Genomic DNA, 16,249 nt, shown 5'->3' with positions numbered 1-16,249 from the left:
ATTCTTCTTGCTGGAAATTGCCCTGCTACTATCCGTCCCTAAATGTTCTGTCTGCATGGATGAAGGACCAATTAACAGTTGCTGGGGGCAGGTTCATTTGGAAATTTGGTTCAGGGCTATCACCAAGATGATGCCAGATGGAGACCCAGTGGTAACCCTTTCTTACAAATTTGGTAGAATGAAGCATGTTTCATTAAAAAATGGATTAATGTGACAGGCAATTTGGTCTTCTTATTAAGTGCATCTCTATAGCAATAGCAATAGCAAGTAAATTGCTATTGTACCGCTTATCAGTGCACTTAAGCGTTCCCTAAGCGGTTCACAATGTGTAAGCTAGTTGCCCCCAACAAGCTGGGTACTCATTTTAGCAACCTAAAGAAGGATGCAAGGCCTAAAGAAGGATGCAAGGCTGAGTAGACCCTGAGCTCCTGGCTGGTACCAAACACACAACCTTGTGGTTTGTGAGTCAGTGAGCGGCTCCAGTATAGGCATTCAACCACTGCGCCCCCAGGGCTCCCTAGAGAAATGATACAGCTAGCATTGACTTGAAGGCAAGCTGATCCCTTTATTCATATAGCTGCAAGGCCCAGGCTGACTCTGAATGTACCAACAGTTAATATTTTTATTAGACAATAAACTATGTCCTGTTTCCTGGAGGATCCACAAAGCATCTCTTAGACCATAGTGGTTACTGGTTTCTTCCTGCAGGACTGGATGATGCTGAGGAACATCAGAGAGACCAGAAACGTCGAAAGTCCTACTATCAGTGCTTCAATGATGGAGTATGTGGGGGCCACCTCTTTGGGAAGTGGCACGGAACTTGGGGAGGCAACCAAAAACTTGCCTACTAGGTTCCCATTGACATAGCACTGGTAGGTAGCATTGTGGGAGTCATTCTGGAAGGAGAGGCGTAGGATACCACCACCTGTGGCTTTGTCCAGGCTCTGGGAGCTGTTCTTCTGGAGAAGTTCAAGGCGGGTCAGTGATGTGGGGCCTTCTTGCCAGTAGACAGGGCTGAAGAAGGTAAGGAAAAATGCAATTTGTATGAGAGATGGGTATAGACCAGTGATGGTGAATGTTGTAGAAAAAGAGTGCCCAAACTGCAACCCAAAACCCACTATTTATCTCAAAGTGCCATGTCCCTCTGGCTTTCTGGTAACAAACTCTGGCAAACTCTATGCTGGGGCGACGGCATGTGTGCCCACAGAATGAGCTCTGAGTGCCACCTTTGGCACTTGTGCCATAGGTTCGCCATTACTGGTATAGACATATAGACTCTGCCAACATTTTCAGAGGGAAATGAAGGCTATTTCCCAGTTTAAGGAATCTTAATCAGTTAATGTCATGTGCTTGAACTAATTAATAATAGCTTGTATTGAGGTAGCTTGCCCACAGTGCAAGCAAGATAGGGTTACTGCAATGAGCTCTATATGGTGGAGCTATGTAACATTTTGGCTGAAGAGTCTGCACTTGTTGCCTATTTGCTGCAGAGCCAGGTTCAATATTTTATCTCTGGTTTACAAAAACCCTAAGCGATTTAGGACTAGGAAATTTGAGATCACAGCTTCTCCTCCAAGAGTTAAGTGTATAGTTGTGACGTAAGTGCTTGTTTTATTCATTTTCATATCATACTCTTCCTACCTGTTGCCCCTGCTAACTGGCAGAACTGGATCTGTGCCGAAGATCCAGAGGTGAAAGTTTGATCTACTTTATAAATCATTAACCTGGGCTTCTGAAAGCACATACTATATAGTTGGATTCTAAAAGCTTAAAGGAAAACAGCTTGCAAATATGTAAGATTGCTTCTTTCAAATGGGATCTGAATGGGGTAACTTGAAGACTTGGGTGGGGCTGGGATCAGAGTCAATCCTAAACATTTTGCTGCCTGAAGCAGATCAGAAAATGGTACCTACACTCACTTAAATTAAGGTGCACCGTACCCCAAACTAAACATGTTATTTTGGCACATGTGACAGAAAATCCCATAAGCACCTCTCCCCATACATGATGGTAAAAATATAATAATAAAGAACCAATAATTCGTTACCCTTTTGCGACATCCCATTTGCTGCCCAAGGTGGCCACTTCCCATCACCTCAATGGTAGGAACAGCCTTGGGGAGGGTTCATGGACAGATGGTGGCAGGATAAGTTAAACAAACAGTGTATTTGGATGCCCAGGTTTCCAGTATGATGTACGCTTGTTCAGGGGAAGGTGTGATTGAACTCAGCGGGCTTTGCTTCTAGATAAGCTTGGATAGGCTTTGTATTTAGCTGGCTATAGCAGAGGCAGACAGGGTGTCTATATTGTTCTTGCTCTCATATATTGCTGGTTTGACTTTGAGAAGAAGAGACCAAGACCGATGAGGTTTGGGTGTTCTTCTGTGGTCCAAAACACATTGCAGAAATAATCCAGTCTGAGACCCCTTTAACTGACCTGGGTCGCTGCTAGAAAATGCTGGGAATTATAGCTTATTGTGGCACCAGAGCTCTTTAACAGAGAAGGTGAAATGTTTCCCAAAACTACAGTTCCCAGAATCTCCTAGCATTGAGCCGGGGCAGTTAAATCGGTCTCACACTGGATTATTTCTGCAATGTGTTTTGTACTTACCTTGACATTGCACAGAAGAGGAAATTTCAGCAGTGGCATCTTGTCCATATACTGTTCAGAAGAGTTGTGTCTGCTAAAATTGCCTTTTCTGCAAAACTGTTAAATCTGCAAGAATTCTGCCCTCTTCTTCTGTTTAAATCTGGTTTTCTAACTTGGGGCTCTCAGTGAACACCTAATGGTTCCTATAATATGGGTTGTGCCGCTTTGGACTTTCTTTTCACTTCCCTGTATCAGGGAACATTGTTTTCACATGAAGGCTGGATACGACCGATCCTAGTTTAAGAACCGTACCTGTAGATGGAAGATGTTGGGCATCGCAGGTAGGCAGTAGCCTCAAGTTGGGGATGGTAGGTGGTCAAAACCAGAAGTGGCACAACGTTGGATTCATCTGTGGCAAGTGAGTATGATGTGTCACAAGGAACATGGCAGGTTTCCACTCTCAGTTCTGGCCCCCGTTGCGGCAAGTGTGGGCAATACCTCCTGACCATCCCACATGGCAGCGCGTCTTTCTGTTCACCTTTGCATGTCAACTGGATATAACAAAAGCCCACGCGCTTCCTTTCTCCGGAATGACCGCAGCGATCGCAAGCCTGCCAAGGGCTCCACGAAGTGAACAGCTTGGCCTGTATTCCTTTTCCTAGCTGCACTGTGGCATTGACCAGAGTGGCCTCTCCAAGGCTAGCATGTGAGACATGGATGTGCCCAGCGTCCTGGAAATCCACAAGATAATAAGCAAGGGTGGTATCGCCTGCGCGGCAGGTGTACAATCCGGAGTCCTCTACGCTGGGGCTTGGGATAAACAAGTTGCCGACGACCAGGCGCGATTTCAACCGTAACTTCCGCAACTTGGCATGGCCAAGCAAGGGCAAGGAGGGTCTTCCTACGTGCAAAAAGGTGACAGGCTGTTTGTCTGCCCACTTTGGGTCGCGATATTGCCAAGAGATATGGGCACCGAAGTAGTCATAAGGACAGCGCAGGATCACTGGGTTGTCGGAAATAAAGGCCAGAGTGCAAGGGTTTCCTGGAAGGCAGGGCGATCCTATGGTGTGGCCCTCAAACAATTTACCTTCCGCAGTAGCCAAAGACAGACCCAGAAAAAGAGCCACAAAGTCCTTCATGTATATGAAAACATGAAAAGAGGACATGGTTAGCTGGACATTGACCAACTCAATGGACTGGAAAAGTACATTCTAGAAGGCCTAACGTGACCTCATAACTGAAGTGAGCAAAAGAATGAGGCCATAATGGTCAGCAAAATTCTTAGTAATGATGCTGGGGTACCTTTGGATTGATTGGTTTAAGGCCAATCCTATCTAAAGATGATTGTGGGGTAATATTAATACAGGCCTATGTCGCCCTCCTTGGGGTTCTATGCACAGTTAATCTCTCCCATGTTCATTTTTATTTAATGTTATAAAGAACAATCTTAATGAACGGTCTACTATTTACTGTGTCAACTACTAGTGACCTCCAAAAGGTCCTGTTCTTCCACACTCAGGTCTCCCTTTATTGAGTCAATCCATTTGTAATATTGTGGCCTTGCTCTTTTCCTACTACCGCCTTCAGTTTTACTAAGCGTTGCCTTTCCCACTGAGTCATTTTGTGTCATACCTCAAAAGTACAACAGCCTCAGTTTAGTCATTGTGGCTTCTAGGGAGAGTTCAGCTTTGATTTGTTCTCTGATCTTCACTTCTCAGCCTTTTGGCTAAGATCAAGCGCATAGTTCTTGGATCCGTTTAGTTGTCCTTTTGCGGCAGTTCATGGTATCCATAAAAACGAGTGAGGAAACAATAATAGAGTGATACTGTGCTTTAGGTACTAGTTTGGTGATGATGATGATGTCCAGGAACTGCTTTAACAAAAATGTTATTTATCCTTGCATTATCGTCAGTTGAGTGCAATGTCTCATCCGGAAGTCTTTTGGGTTTCTCTGAAGTTTACAGTCTAAGATAATCCATTTTGTTAATGTTTGAAAAAAGGGTGGAGTACAAAATGGTGTATACAAAGACACACACAATGAGGCTTATTCCCAGTTAAGTGCATATGGGATTAGTAGCCGTTTAGTCTCTCAGAGCAGCTAACAATTATTACTATCTTTAATTTTAATTATTTGAATTTATTATTATTATTTTATTTATTTTTAGTTATATTTTAAATTATTTTAAATTATATTTTCAATTATTTCAATTTATTATTATTTATTTTTAATTATATTTTTAATTATTTTGAATTTATTATTATTTTATTTATTTTTAATTATATTTTTAATTTATTATCATTTTTATTTATTTTTAATTATATTTTCAATTATTTTAATTTATCATTATTATTTATTTTTAATTATTTTGAATTTATTATTATTATTATTATTTATTTTTAATTATATTTTCAATTATTTTAATTTATTATTATTATTTGCTTTTAATTATATTTTTAATTATTTTGAATTTATTATTATTATTATTTTTAATTATATTTTTAATTTATTATCATTTTTATTTATTTTTAATTATATTTTCAATTATTTTTATTTATCATTATTATTTATTTTTAATTATTTTGAATTTATTATTATTATTATTTATTTTTAATTATATTTTCAATTATTTTAATTTATTATTATTATTTGCTTTTAATTATATTTTTAATTATTTTGAATTTATTATTATTATTATTTTTAATTATATTTTTAATTTATTATCATTTTTATTTATTTTTAATTATATTTTCAATTATTTTTATTTATCATTATTATTTATTTTTAATTATTTTGAATTTATTATTATTATTATTTATTTTTAATTATATTTTCAATTATTTTAATTTATTATTATTATTTGCTTTTAATTATATTTTTAATTATTTTGAATTTATTATTATTATTATTTTTAATTATATTTTTAATTATTTTAAATTAATTATTATTTTATTTATTTTTAATTATATTTTAATTATTTTAAATTTTTTATTATTATTATTTTACTTATGTTTAATTTTATGTTTAATTATTTTTTAATTATAATGTTTAATTAATTAATTCTTATTTTAATTAACAATTTTTAAATTATTAATATAATTATTATCTGTATTATCTGCCTATCTTTATCCCTTTAAGAAGGAATAAACAACAAACAACAAACAACTAAGCTTCCTAGAATTCCATAGCATTCAGCCATGGCACTTTAAAGTGGTGTCAAACCGGATTATTTCTGCAATGTGGACACAATTACAGTCCAAATAAACAAAACAGAACTGCCTTTGTTTCCCCAATGTTTTCCCTAAAGAGCACCTGGTTGAGTTCACTTTCAGCAAGAAATGGGGGGGTTAAAGACAGGGGCAGGCTTCACAAAGTTTATCCTTGCCCCCCTTTTCCAAGAGACTTGGTACGTTCCCATTACATTCCAAGAAAGTTGGAGGCTTAAACCATCTCTTCACAAAAGGGGGGGAGACGCAGGTGGTTTCTCCCCCTAGGAAGCATTCCCTATTACTAAGTATTGCCTCAGAGGTCGGCGTTCCCCCCTCCACTTGGGAAGGAGTTGGTACTTTCCATCCTTGGGCGAGGCTCTGCGCACCTGAGGCAAACTTAGGAAGCAGTTCAGTGAAGCTGCTTCTCGACGGAAGAGTCCACCGAGAGGCAAAGAGGGGGGTCCTAAGAGGGGGCTTCTCTCCCACCCGCTTTTTCCCTCTGAAGCGGTGGACATGGAGCCTCGGAGAACCCCTGTGCTGCTGTGGCTGTTGGTTGGCGCCTGGGTCTTAGGTAAGAAACTTGGTATAGTCCACTCTCGTTCTGAAGCGCGGGCAGCGCAGCCACCTCTCCTTCAGCCCCTCCCGCCTTACTCTGAGCCGAACGTTCTGAGGGTCCCTCGCTTCTTCTAAGGGGGCCCTCAATGCTGGACGCTGATTGGCTGAGACGCGCCTTGCCCCTGCGCGCCTTCTTCGGCGACCCCACTTCCTCTCACTGAGGAGGAAACTTCATTCCTGGAGTTGGTCTCTTAGGAGACGCACCTGTCCCCAAGGGGAGCTCCTTAGGCCGCCAAAGCGCGCCTTGTTATCATCATATGGGTGCACCTATACACTTGTCCCTCCATGTTGGCTAGGGTTAGGGGCACAAGGCCCCCCTGGATGTGGAAAAACCCCAGATAACAAAAACACCACGTTTTTACCTGAGAGGACACCTCTCTAGGAATCTCTAGGTCCTCCAGGGCAACTCTATGGTCAATGTCCAACAGACACTGACCATAGAGTTGCACTGGAGGAGCTACAAAGGCCTCTCTAGGAATCTCTAGGTCCTCCAGGGCAACTCTATGGTCAACGTCTGACAGATATTGACCATAGAGTTACGCTGGGAGAGCTACAGATGCCTAGTAGAGTGTCCTCTCTAGGAATCTCTAGGCCTTTCAGTGCAACTCTATGGTTAAAGTTGACCATAGAGTTGCACTGGAGGACCTAGATATTCCTAGAGAGAACATATTAATAAAATCTGTGAATAGGACATGGTTTCCAGACCCTTTAGTCGGGAAAATCAACCCTTCTTCTGTTTCTGCTTGCTTTCTATGTGTGTTGTGTGCCTTCAAGTCATTTCCGACTTATGGCGACACTAAGGCAACACTATCATAGGGGTTTCTTGGAGGGGGGTTGCCGTTGCCATCCTCTAAGGATGAGAGAGCGTGACTTGCCCAATGTCACCTTGTAGGTTTCATGGCCGAGTAGGGATTCGAACCTTGGTCTCCAGAGTCCCAATCTAACACTCGAACCACTGTGCCACTCAGACTCTCAAAACCATAACAATAAAACAGTGCAAATGACCCAGATCAGAGACTCTTGACTTTCTTGTCTGCTTTCCAGTCACGGCGACTCTAAGGCAACCCTATCATGGGGTTTTCTTGGCCAGTTTCTTCAGAGGAGTTTTGCCATCGCCTTCCCCTGAGGCTGAGAGAGTGTGACTTGCCCAGAGTCACTCAGTGGGCTTCATGGCCGAGCCAGGATTCGAACCTTGGTCTTCAGAGTCATTGTCCAACACTCAAACCAGAATGCCACACTGGCTTTCTAACTCTATAAAGGGACATGGGCTGTGGGTGAGGGAAGCTGCTGACTGCCAGAGGATATGCTACAAGAGGGGCACTGCAGATTTTTGGAGGCCCTTACAACTCCCATAATATCAGGATGAGGGGAGTTGCAGTCCAGTACACCTGCTGGGTGACATTGGGCAAGTCAAATGCTTTCAGCCTCCGGGGAAGGCAGTGGCAAACCTCTGAACAAATCTTGCCAAGAAAACCCCCATTATAGGGCTGCCGTAACGCAGAAACGACTTGAAGGTGCACAACAACAACAACAATTACTTAGAGGACATTTGTTTGGCTAAAGCTGTTGTAAGGTTTTTCTAGCTGGAAGTTTCTCCATTACATAAAAATGTCCAAACCGTGGTTAAAATCTTACTCTTTTGCTTCCTCCCAATCCTGTTTTCTGCTTGTTTTGGGCAGGATTCTTGGAGTGCCTTGCTGTGTGGTTTGACTTGTTCCTTAATTCTCCACTTCCTACTGGAAGTGCCTTGCTCTTTCTTTCTTAGCCACCTCCTAATCTTTCTTCCCAGTTTGTTTTATAGAATAATGTGCTGCATTGTAGTTGGGAAACAGTTGCACAGCATGAAGTGCACTATCTGCTGGCCAAGATCAGTTTGGAAGCACTTTCTTCCTCTTCAGCTGCTTTTGCCTGTCTAGCCACATCTTTTCACCAGGCCAAGGAGTGACCATGCTTCATGGTCTTCTCCCATGCTTCATGGCTGGCCATTGAACCTCCCATTACTTTCCCCCCTTCTTCTGGGATATACAATCTTGCTTCCTCCCAGCCCCTCTTGATGATTTAGACTGGCTTCCTTCTCTCCAGTGAAGCATCCTACATCACATCAAGTCTTTGGTCCGAAACACTCTGTAGACATAATCCAGTTTGAGACTGCTTTAACTGCTCTGGCTCAGTGCTAGGGAATCCTGGGAACTGTAGTTTGCTCTGGCACCAGACCTCTCTGTCAGAGAAGGCTAAACTACAAAATTACAGTCCTCAGAGTTCCCTAGCATTGAACCAGGGCAGTTAAAGCAGTCTCAAACTGGATTATTTCTGCAATGTGTTTTGGATCTTTGTCGCTCTGTTACAGCCCCAAGATCTCTCCTGTAGTTCTTGACTCCTCTTAGATGCCAGGAAACATGGCAGCTGGAGATTCTTCCAGCCTCCTGCCCACATTGATGCAAATGGTTCCTGATAGAAACCAACAGAATATTGTTTTGGGGCAATCAACTCAGATTTTGGAACAGCTTAAAAGTTATTGCCGATAAACGGGAGCAGAAGGTATGGCTGGGAGAAATCATGGCTGGCTCAATTCCCCAAGTGTCAAGATTTTTAAACGACCAGGGATGATCTTTAGGTTGGTTCTTAGCAGTGCTGTCTACTTTTGGTGAAAGGACTGTGTGTTTTAAAGTGCTTTCTCCCAACAAGATAGGTTTCACTGTAACTCCCATTGTCCCCAACCAGCAGGATATGCTGCTAGGATGATAGAGGCTCTAGTCAAACGCATCTGAACTGTGTCTCAGACAAGACTGCTCTGTGGGATGGAAGATACAATAGTAATCTTCACCTTGAGACCACAGAACCAACTTCTATGCACCATCCAGGATCTGGGAATATTTGTGTCATGGAACCAGTAACAGTTTACCAGCAATAGCTATTAAGTTGTTCCAGAATTTGAGGAATGAAGTCAATTGCCGGGGCTCCAAAATGACATTCTGTTGGTGTTTTTATATCTGTTGTTATACTCCATTTTGCAGTATTGGCCAGGCAGTATCTTGATACAGGGTGTGTTGTCTGTATGTTACCATGCTCCTCCAAAGTAAACACACAGCTCACAAATGAAAATGGTTGTCGCTTAAGCCCTAACCTTTGCCTGCAGTTCCAGTTTCATGACCTCTGGGGAAGGCTGGTTCTTCCGCAGCAAATGATGGCAGTGTTTGGGCCCCGTGTGGCACACTTCCTTGTGTTTCTGCTTGAAGCCCAAGCTCCAGGTGTTCCTGACTATGGGGAACTTGAATGATTTTTTCTCCCCGGAAGGGTGATGTCTGATTCTGGCCGTGACACACGTCTGCCGAAACTCCCAGTCCTTTGTGGGAGGAAACTGATCTCCGTACCAGCCCCTTTTCAAACTGGAATGAAACCACAGGAACAAATAAAAGGAGTCAGGAAGAATGTTGATGCAAGCGGTGAACAAGGGGCTTGTTTTGTTTCAGTGAGCTTGACTGAAAATTCTTGTCTTGTTAACTCACGTAAAGTTATAAAAGTGGGAAGAGTTCCTTGTTGTATTAAATAAACAATTTCTCAATGCAGAAAGGTGGGCAGCACTACTGGAATCTGAGACCTGTTACAGACTGCCAAAATAAAGCTGCTGCTGTTTAAATGGTGCATGCATCCTAAGAATCCGGAAACTGCACCAAAGCTGCACTCCAGTGCTTAGGAATGGAGTGTGGCTTTGGCGCGACCTCCGGACTCTTAGGACCCATGCATCATTTAAATAGCATACCTCCAAAGAGACCCCAAGCAGCTTTATTTTGGCAGTCTGTAACAGGCCTGAGTTTCTTCCCTTTTCATTTGCCTATATCAAGGGTGGACAATTGCAAACATGGACGGGGCTATTTTCCTTTCTTGCCCAGCTGCCTGCAGCAACCTGTTTCAACACACCTGAAGGACATGATGTCACTTCTGGCTGCCATTTTAACCATTAAAACCCAGTTTTGTCTTTTGGGGGGAAGCGGGAGGGTTTTGAAAAACCTGTTGCCATTTTAGTTGGGAGATCTGGGGCGGTTTGGGAAAATCATTCCAAATTCAGTAAAGAAAATTGTGTGGGATTTTGGGGAGGGGGTCTCAGGGGCTGTATTTAGGGATCCCAAGGGCTGCACTTTGCTAACCCTTGCCCTGCCTCCTGTCTTGTTTATGAACTTGAAATAAATCATCATTGGGGATGTGAACAATTTAAGACATCCTTGTTCTTAGCAATTTCCCTGTCAGTTACAGAAAGTGAGGAGTTCATGAATTCATGGCCAAGTAGAAGTATGACACATTACTTTGTCTCTCCTTTAACAGTCAACCTGATTTTTTTTGCTAGACACAAAGGAAGAAAGTCCCTTTCCCTGCAAGGAAGATGAAAATACAAAATCAGGATGGCTCACTGTTTCCGTTTTCCTCCAGTACATTTGGTAGAAGAGTTTTTAAAAGAATACAGTATGCCAAGAGGCTAGAAGTCTGTGGTTTTTGGCCACAGACTATTGGTATTTGGATGCCGACTGGGAGGAAGTTAAGCTCTATTCAGGCGGATTTGTAAGCAGGCAAACAAGGGAGTGGCCACAGTGATAAAAATCTTGAGATGACCAGGTGTAAGTGCTCTGCCAAACTGGAAACCCTGTGTCTTGTCAACATTTTGCAAAGATTCGTCGGTAGACTATTTTCAGGGGTTTGGCTAATAAGTAGGAAAGCTGCAGGGAAGGATGGGAAGAGTAAATCCTGGAGTAACAACCAAATAACTGGGAAATAGTTTGTCTTTTCCACTTGATCTGCAGTTGATGCAAAGAACAAAGTATTCCCTTCATTCCCCATTTGAGAGTTGGTCGGTTTAGTTTAACACAGGCACTTCAAGTTCTGTGTAGAAGAAAGTTATGATTTTGAGAAACTCTCCCCTCTGCTGTTTGAGAACCACTGATTTAAACATATGAATATAAAATCACCGATTTCTGCTAATAGCTAATATTGCTTAAACATGCGAATAAACACAAAATGTTTCTCTTGCTTGTTGGAGTATATACTGTATAGGGTTTTGTTCTGCTGCTCTTTTGGCTGACCCTGTCCAGGCCAGATATCTTTGTCTATAGAAGGAAGGGGGTTACTGTTCATGATTTTAGTCTTGTGTATGTGACAGTAAAGCTGTTATAGTTATAACAAGAAAGATATTTCAAATTCCCAGTAGAACCAAGCATCATGGCTATTTTCTGCACAGTCCATTGACTCAATACCTCTACCTTGTTTGACTGTCTGCTTCCCATCTTTAGATCCTGCCACCACAATGCAAGTCACAGTCCAGAATCCTTTCAATGTGGTCATCCTGTTTCAGCCAGTAACCCTGCAGTGTAACTACCAGACCTCATCTACTCAGCCACCTATCGTCTTGTGGAAGTACAGATCTTATTGTCGGAGCCGCCTGGCAGATGCTTTTAATCCCAGTGGCCAGGAGGCCCAGATCACGAACCAGCTGCAGCAGAACAACCCTGGATACAATCCCTACGTGGAGTGCCAGGACAGTTCCCGGACCGTACGAGTGGTGGCTACCAAACAAGGCAACTCAGTGACTCTTGGGGACTTCTACCAGGGCCGGCGCATCACCATAACCAATAGTAAGTGTGAGACACCAGTGGCTGCTTCATCTGAAGTCTCAATCAGATCTGTAAGCATCCACTGACTCCGTTTCTGAGAGCAAGATAGAGTATCATCTCTAGTATAACAGAGTGGGACTTTACAACTGTTGGCACTTTTTCATTAGCCACAGATGATTAGGTGCCAGTGGTCAAGAAAACTGGCTAATAAATTTTATGGGCTTATGTTGGATTGTTGCAAGACTGATCTAAAGCATTTGCCAGACGTAGCTGAAACTTAAGGCCATGCTATGTGTGGCTAACAATGAATGCTATTAAACATTATTCATGCTCATAGAAAGTATGGTCTCTTCTAAGCTATACTACTGTAACACTTTGATACCACTTTAACTGTGATGCCTAGGCCTCTGATATCTTGCATTTGCAGTTTGTTTGAGGCACTAGAGCTCTTTGGCACATAATTCTAAATACGTCATAAAGCCACAAATCCCAGGCTTTCATAGAATGAAACCATAGCATTTGAAGTGGGATCGGAGTGCAGTAATTGTGTAGTGTGAAAGAGACCTATGAGTGAATAACTTAAGTCTTGAAGTTGAAGGAGCACTGTTTAGGCTATTGCTGTCTTAAAGCAGTTTTGGCTTAATTGTGTAAGTTTTAATGGACTGAATGCACAATACGGTTTATGAATAAGATGATTATACTTGAGAAAAAGAGTCCGTTTTAAAATGGTGCACATATGTATCATTAAAAGGACAAATCTTGAAAGAGGCATGTCCTTTTGTGAGAGAGCAGGAAGATTACATCTTTAAAAAAGACAGTTCTGCTTCTTGTGTGTCTTCAAATCATTTCCAAATTATGGCAGCGCTTGGGTGAACCTGACATGAGGGTTTTCTTGACAAGATTTGTTCAGAGGGGTTTGCCTTCTGCTTACAAAACAACAAAACCAACTGATAAAATTGTCAAGATACCATAAAAGCACTGTCTAATGATTTGTGTGTTTAGTCAAGTATTGCTACTAATGTTGCTGTAATGTGGTTTCCCCCTCAAATCCCACAGTGTCTTTGGGGATGTTGATTACAGTATTCTAAGATACTTTTCTTGGAAGAACTGTTAAGGCAGACTTATTTTAGCAACAAAGAATGTGAACTAGGAATCTCCGGACTCAAATACTTTTCTCAGCTACACATCTGTTCCTTAGTGCTGCTTCCTGTTCTTACTCTTCTTTATGTTTGAGGTTTTAGCGCACTGTTCTTTGATGTCCATTTCACTGATGCTGGCTGTTGCGTTTTACAATCCTTGGTGTTAATGTTTGTCAACCATTATTCTGACAAGAACAGTGGGGCTACTCTTCTCCTACTCTCCATACCCCTTCTCCTTCTACTCTCCCCTCTACAAAGTTGAAACAATGATACTATCATACCTGCTGGGCTCTGTAATATTATGTGACATATTTTGAACACTGGTTAAGCTCTTCTTACATGATAAGTATTACATTCTCTCCACAGGTTCTTTTATGTTCTGAGTTTCTCCTTTATTTGGGGTCTTTTCTACTTTTAGCTAACTGCAATACACGGAATAAGAGAGGCAAAGCTCCAGAATTCATCACAAGTTCCTCTTTGAGCAGCTGGGTGTAACCAGATTCCACCACCTCTTTGTGTCTTCATTTTCTCTGTTGTTTAGAGAATAAGTTATATGTGATGAAATGTTCTCCTCCCCTAAGCTAACTTGCCTGCACTAAACATTCAGAGCATCTCAGTTCTCAGAGAAAGCGTAAATCTGAAGGTATTTAGAGAGGAAAACAAATCTTTTTATCTATTCAACTTCAAATTGTAACAACTGTATTTGATGGCAAGCAAGGCAGGTCCCTGCCCAAAATGATCTCTTAGGCAGAGCCTTGTAATTGCTATTAAAGAGAGGTCTATTTGAATTTGCTGTTAGTGTATGTAGTCCCAATTGTCCAAAGCCAAAGAATCCCTTAGTTAGGAAAAAGAGGTACACTTAGTAGTATGCAGTAGGACTGAGGGTAGTGTGGCTCTCCATATAGTGACTGATTATAACTCCCATCAGATGCTCTTAACCATAAATAGTGCTGAAACGTGATGGGAATTTTGATTCAGAAGCATCTGAGAGTCCAGCTGTTCCCTGATTCTGAACTTGGACAGTCTAGTCTAGTCTAGTCAAGTTTAAATGCTAATAGTTCCCAGCTTGCTCACCTTTTCGCATTTGAGCCAGAAGTCTCGCCTAATGTAATTACATAGAATTTAAAGTGGACACATATTGATAATACAAAGAGTAAATTTATTTTACTTATATGATGACTTTCCCCCAAGTTACATTCCAAATTTCAAGGGGATTTGAAAGGCAATTTAACAGAATTTTTAAGTGTTTCACGCCATTCTCTTATTAATCCCAAAGGTTTTCTCAGAAGGGTTGCCTCCAAAAGATTTGCCTCATTGGAAAAACTTGAAGGCACATGACAGACACCACCATGGAAAATAACTGTAAAAGGAAAAAGCTCTGCACAAAGTGATGTGAATAAGTTACTTTTCCAATCCTGTATGGCAGTGGGATACTTTCCATCTAACATGACAAGTAACAAGAATGATTTTCTCTTTAAAAGTAACTTTCCAAATGTTGGGAAAGCATGTGTTTCCACATACATCTGTGTTTTGGTCATTCAGTTGCTTGGCTAACAACAAGCCACAAAGAAAAATACCTTATCATGTCTGGGCTGGTAGAGCCAAACCTCAGACTCTCCAGCCTGTTGAAACATTTTGGAAAGCTCCATAGCACTAATTATTTTAGGGAACTGTATAGTAAGAATGTAGTGAATTAGTACTTAATCTGTCCCTCTTGAGAAGGGCCAGAAAGCTATATGAAATTGATCTAAGATGACATGAAGATCCCCCCCCCCCCTTCAAGGTTAAAGCCATTTGTTTCCATTTGTTGGAACTCCAGAACACTTAAGTGTTACTTACTTCTGTCCTCCTGAACTTCCATGGTTGTTCTCTTTGGTTGTGGCTTCTGTGCTGATTGCTTCCAGTTGTAACTCTTGCTTAACACACTGTTGTAGTCATTGAGTGAAGTGTTCCAGGACCACTGCAAATAAGTTACTTTTCTTGGAATTACTGGGTTTTGACTCTAGTTCCTGGTCCCAACAACTCTCTGCTTATTGTTTTTCTGAGGATATTGGCAGGTGTTGCTTAGCCAATGAAACAGCACAGATCACAGGACTGATACTGTGATTTCTGAAAGCTAAATGATGATTGGATAGCTTTATTAACATGGGATCTATCTACTGGACCAGAGGCCTGTCTAGTATTCTGTTTCAAATGGGGCAGAAGGGCAATAGCACACTCAAGCTTGCGTTTCTCTAGAGTTTTGCTCATTTGTAGAAATCTGTCCTTAGTACAAGAAGCTTAGAACAGAATATGGAGAAACAAAATAGTATTCAGTTGGCAAGAGGGTGAGGCAAGGATGTTTTCTATCACCTATTTGTTCAACTGTTATGCAGAAAATATCATACAAAGAGCAGATTTGGACTCAGAAGGAAGAGGAGTGGGGAGGAAGGATATGCGCATGATACCCCACTACTAGTGGAAAACATCATGGACTTAGAACAATAACTAAGCAGGGTCAAAAAGAAAGTGCAAAGGAAGGCTTAATGCTGAACATAAAGAAAACAAAAATAATGACCACAGAGGACCTACATATATTCATCCTAGACAATAAAATAATAAATCCATACCTTGGATCAAACATTGATCAGGAAGAGGACTGCAGTCAAGAAATCAGAAGACTAGGAACGGGAAGGGCAACTGTGAAAGAGCTAGAAATGATCCTAAAGAGTAAAGGTATACAACTGAGCTCTAGAGTTAGATTTGTCCAAGCCATTGTATTCCCCGTTACCATGTATGATGTGAGACATGGACAGTGATGGAAGCAGATAGGAAGAAAAGAAACTAATTTGAGATGTGCTGGAGAAGAGTGCCAAGGATACCATGGACAGCCAAAAAGACAAACGAATGGGTCCTTGAACAGATTAAGCCTGAAATCTCCCTGGAAGCCTAGATGATCCAATTGAGGCTGTTGTACTTTGGCCACATTATGCGAAGGCATGACTTGTTAGAAAAGACAGTAATGCTAGGAAAGTGGAGGGAAGTAGAAATAGAGGAAGATTGCATACTAGATGCATAAACTCAATTAGGGAGGTCACTGGTATGAATTTGCTTAATCAA

At 41.3% G+C, this 16,249-nt stretch overlaps 2 protein-coding genes across 6 annotated transcripts in view; one reads left to right on the top strand and one right to left on the bottom strand.

Moving 5' to 3' along the window:
• Nucleotides 1–592: 592 nt before the first annotated feature.
• On the bottom strand, nucleotides 593–3,783 carry LOC149304848 (protein FAM187B-like). Its single transcript, XM_089478307.1, has 2 exons — nucleotides 2,902–3,783; nucleotides 593–1,014 (listed from the first exon to the last, which is right to left on the bottom strand). The coding sequence occupies exons 1-2, from the start codon at nucleotides 3,753–3,755 to the stop codon at nucleotides 675–677; spliced, it is 1,194 nt and encodes a 397-aa protein (XP_089334433.1). The 5' UTR covers nucleotides 3,756–3,783; the 3' UTR covers nucleotides 593–674.
• A 2,404-nt stretch (nucleotides 3,784–6,187) lies between these two features.
• Nucleotides 6,188–16,249, top strand: part of LOC149304847 (lipolysis-stimulated lipoprotein receptor-like) — a 30,867-nt gene continuing 20,805 nt past the window's right edge. For 4 of the 5 annotated variants that reach the window (XM_089478303.1, XM_089478302.1, XM_089478306.1 and 1 more), the window contains exons 1-2: nucleotides 6,188–6,367; nucleotides 11,691–12,032. In XM_089478303.1, the coding sequence (XP_089334429.1) occupies nucleotides 6,310–6,367; nucleotides 11,691–12,032 (400 nt within the window). In that variant the 5' untranslated portion in view covers nucleotides 6,188–6,309. Of the gene's footprint in view, nucleotides 6,368–8,737; nucleotides 9,881–11,690; nucleotides 12,033–16,249 lie in introns of those variants that run through there. The other variant, XM_089478305.1, reaches the window with a different exon arrangement.

This window comes from Sceloporus occidentalis, unplaced genomic scaffold (assembly GCF_023333645.1).
Source record: "Sceloporus occidentalis isolate IW3139 unplaced genomic scaffold, rSceOcc1.0.p SCAF_13, whole genome shotgun sequence".
NCBI classification, from domain to species: domain Eukaryota; kingdom Metazoa; phylum Chordata; class Lepidosauria; order Squamata; family Phrynosomatidae; genus Sceloporus; species Sceloporus occidentalis.
Note: the sequence above shows the minus strand (reverse complement) of the source record. Positions and strands in the feature narration are given on the sequence as shown.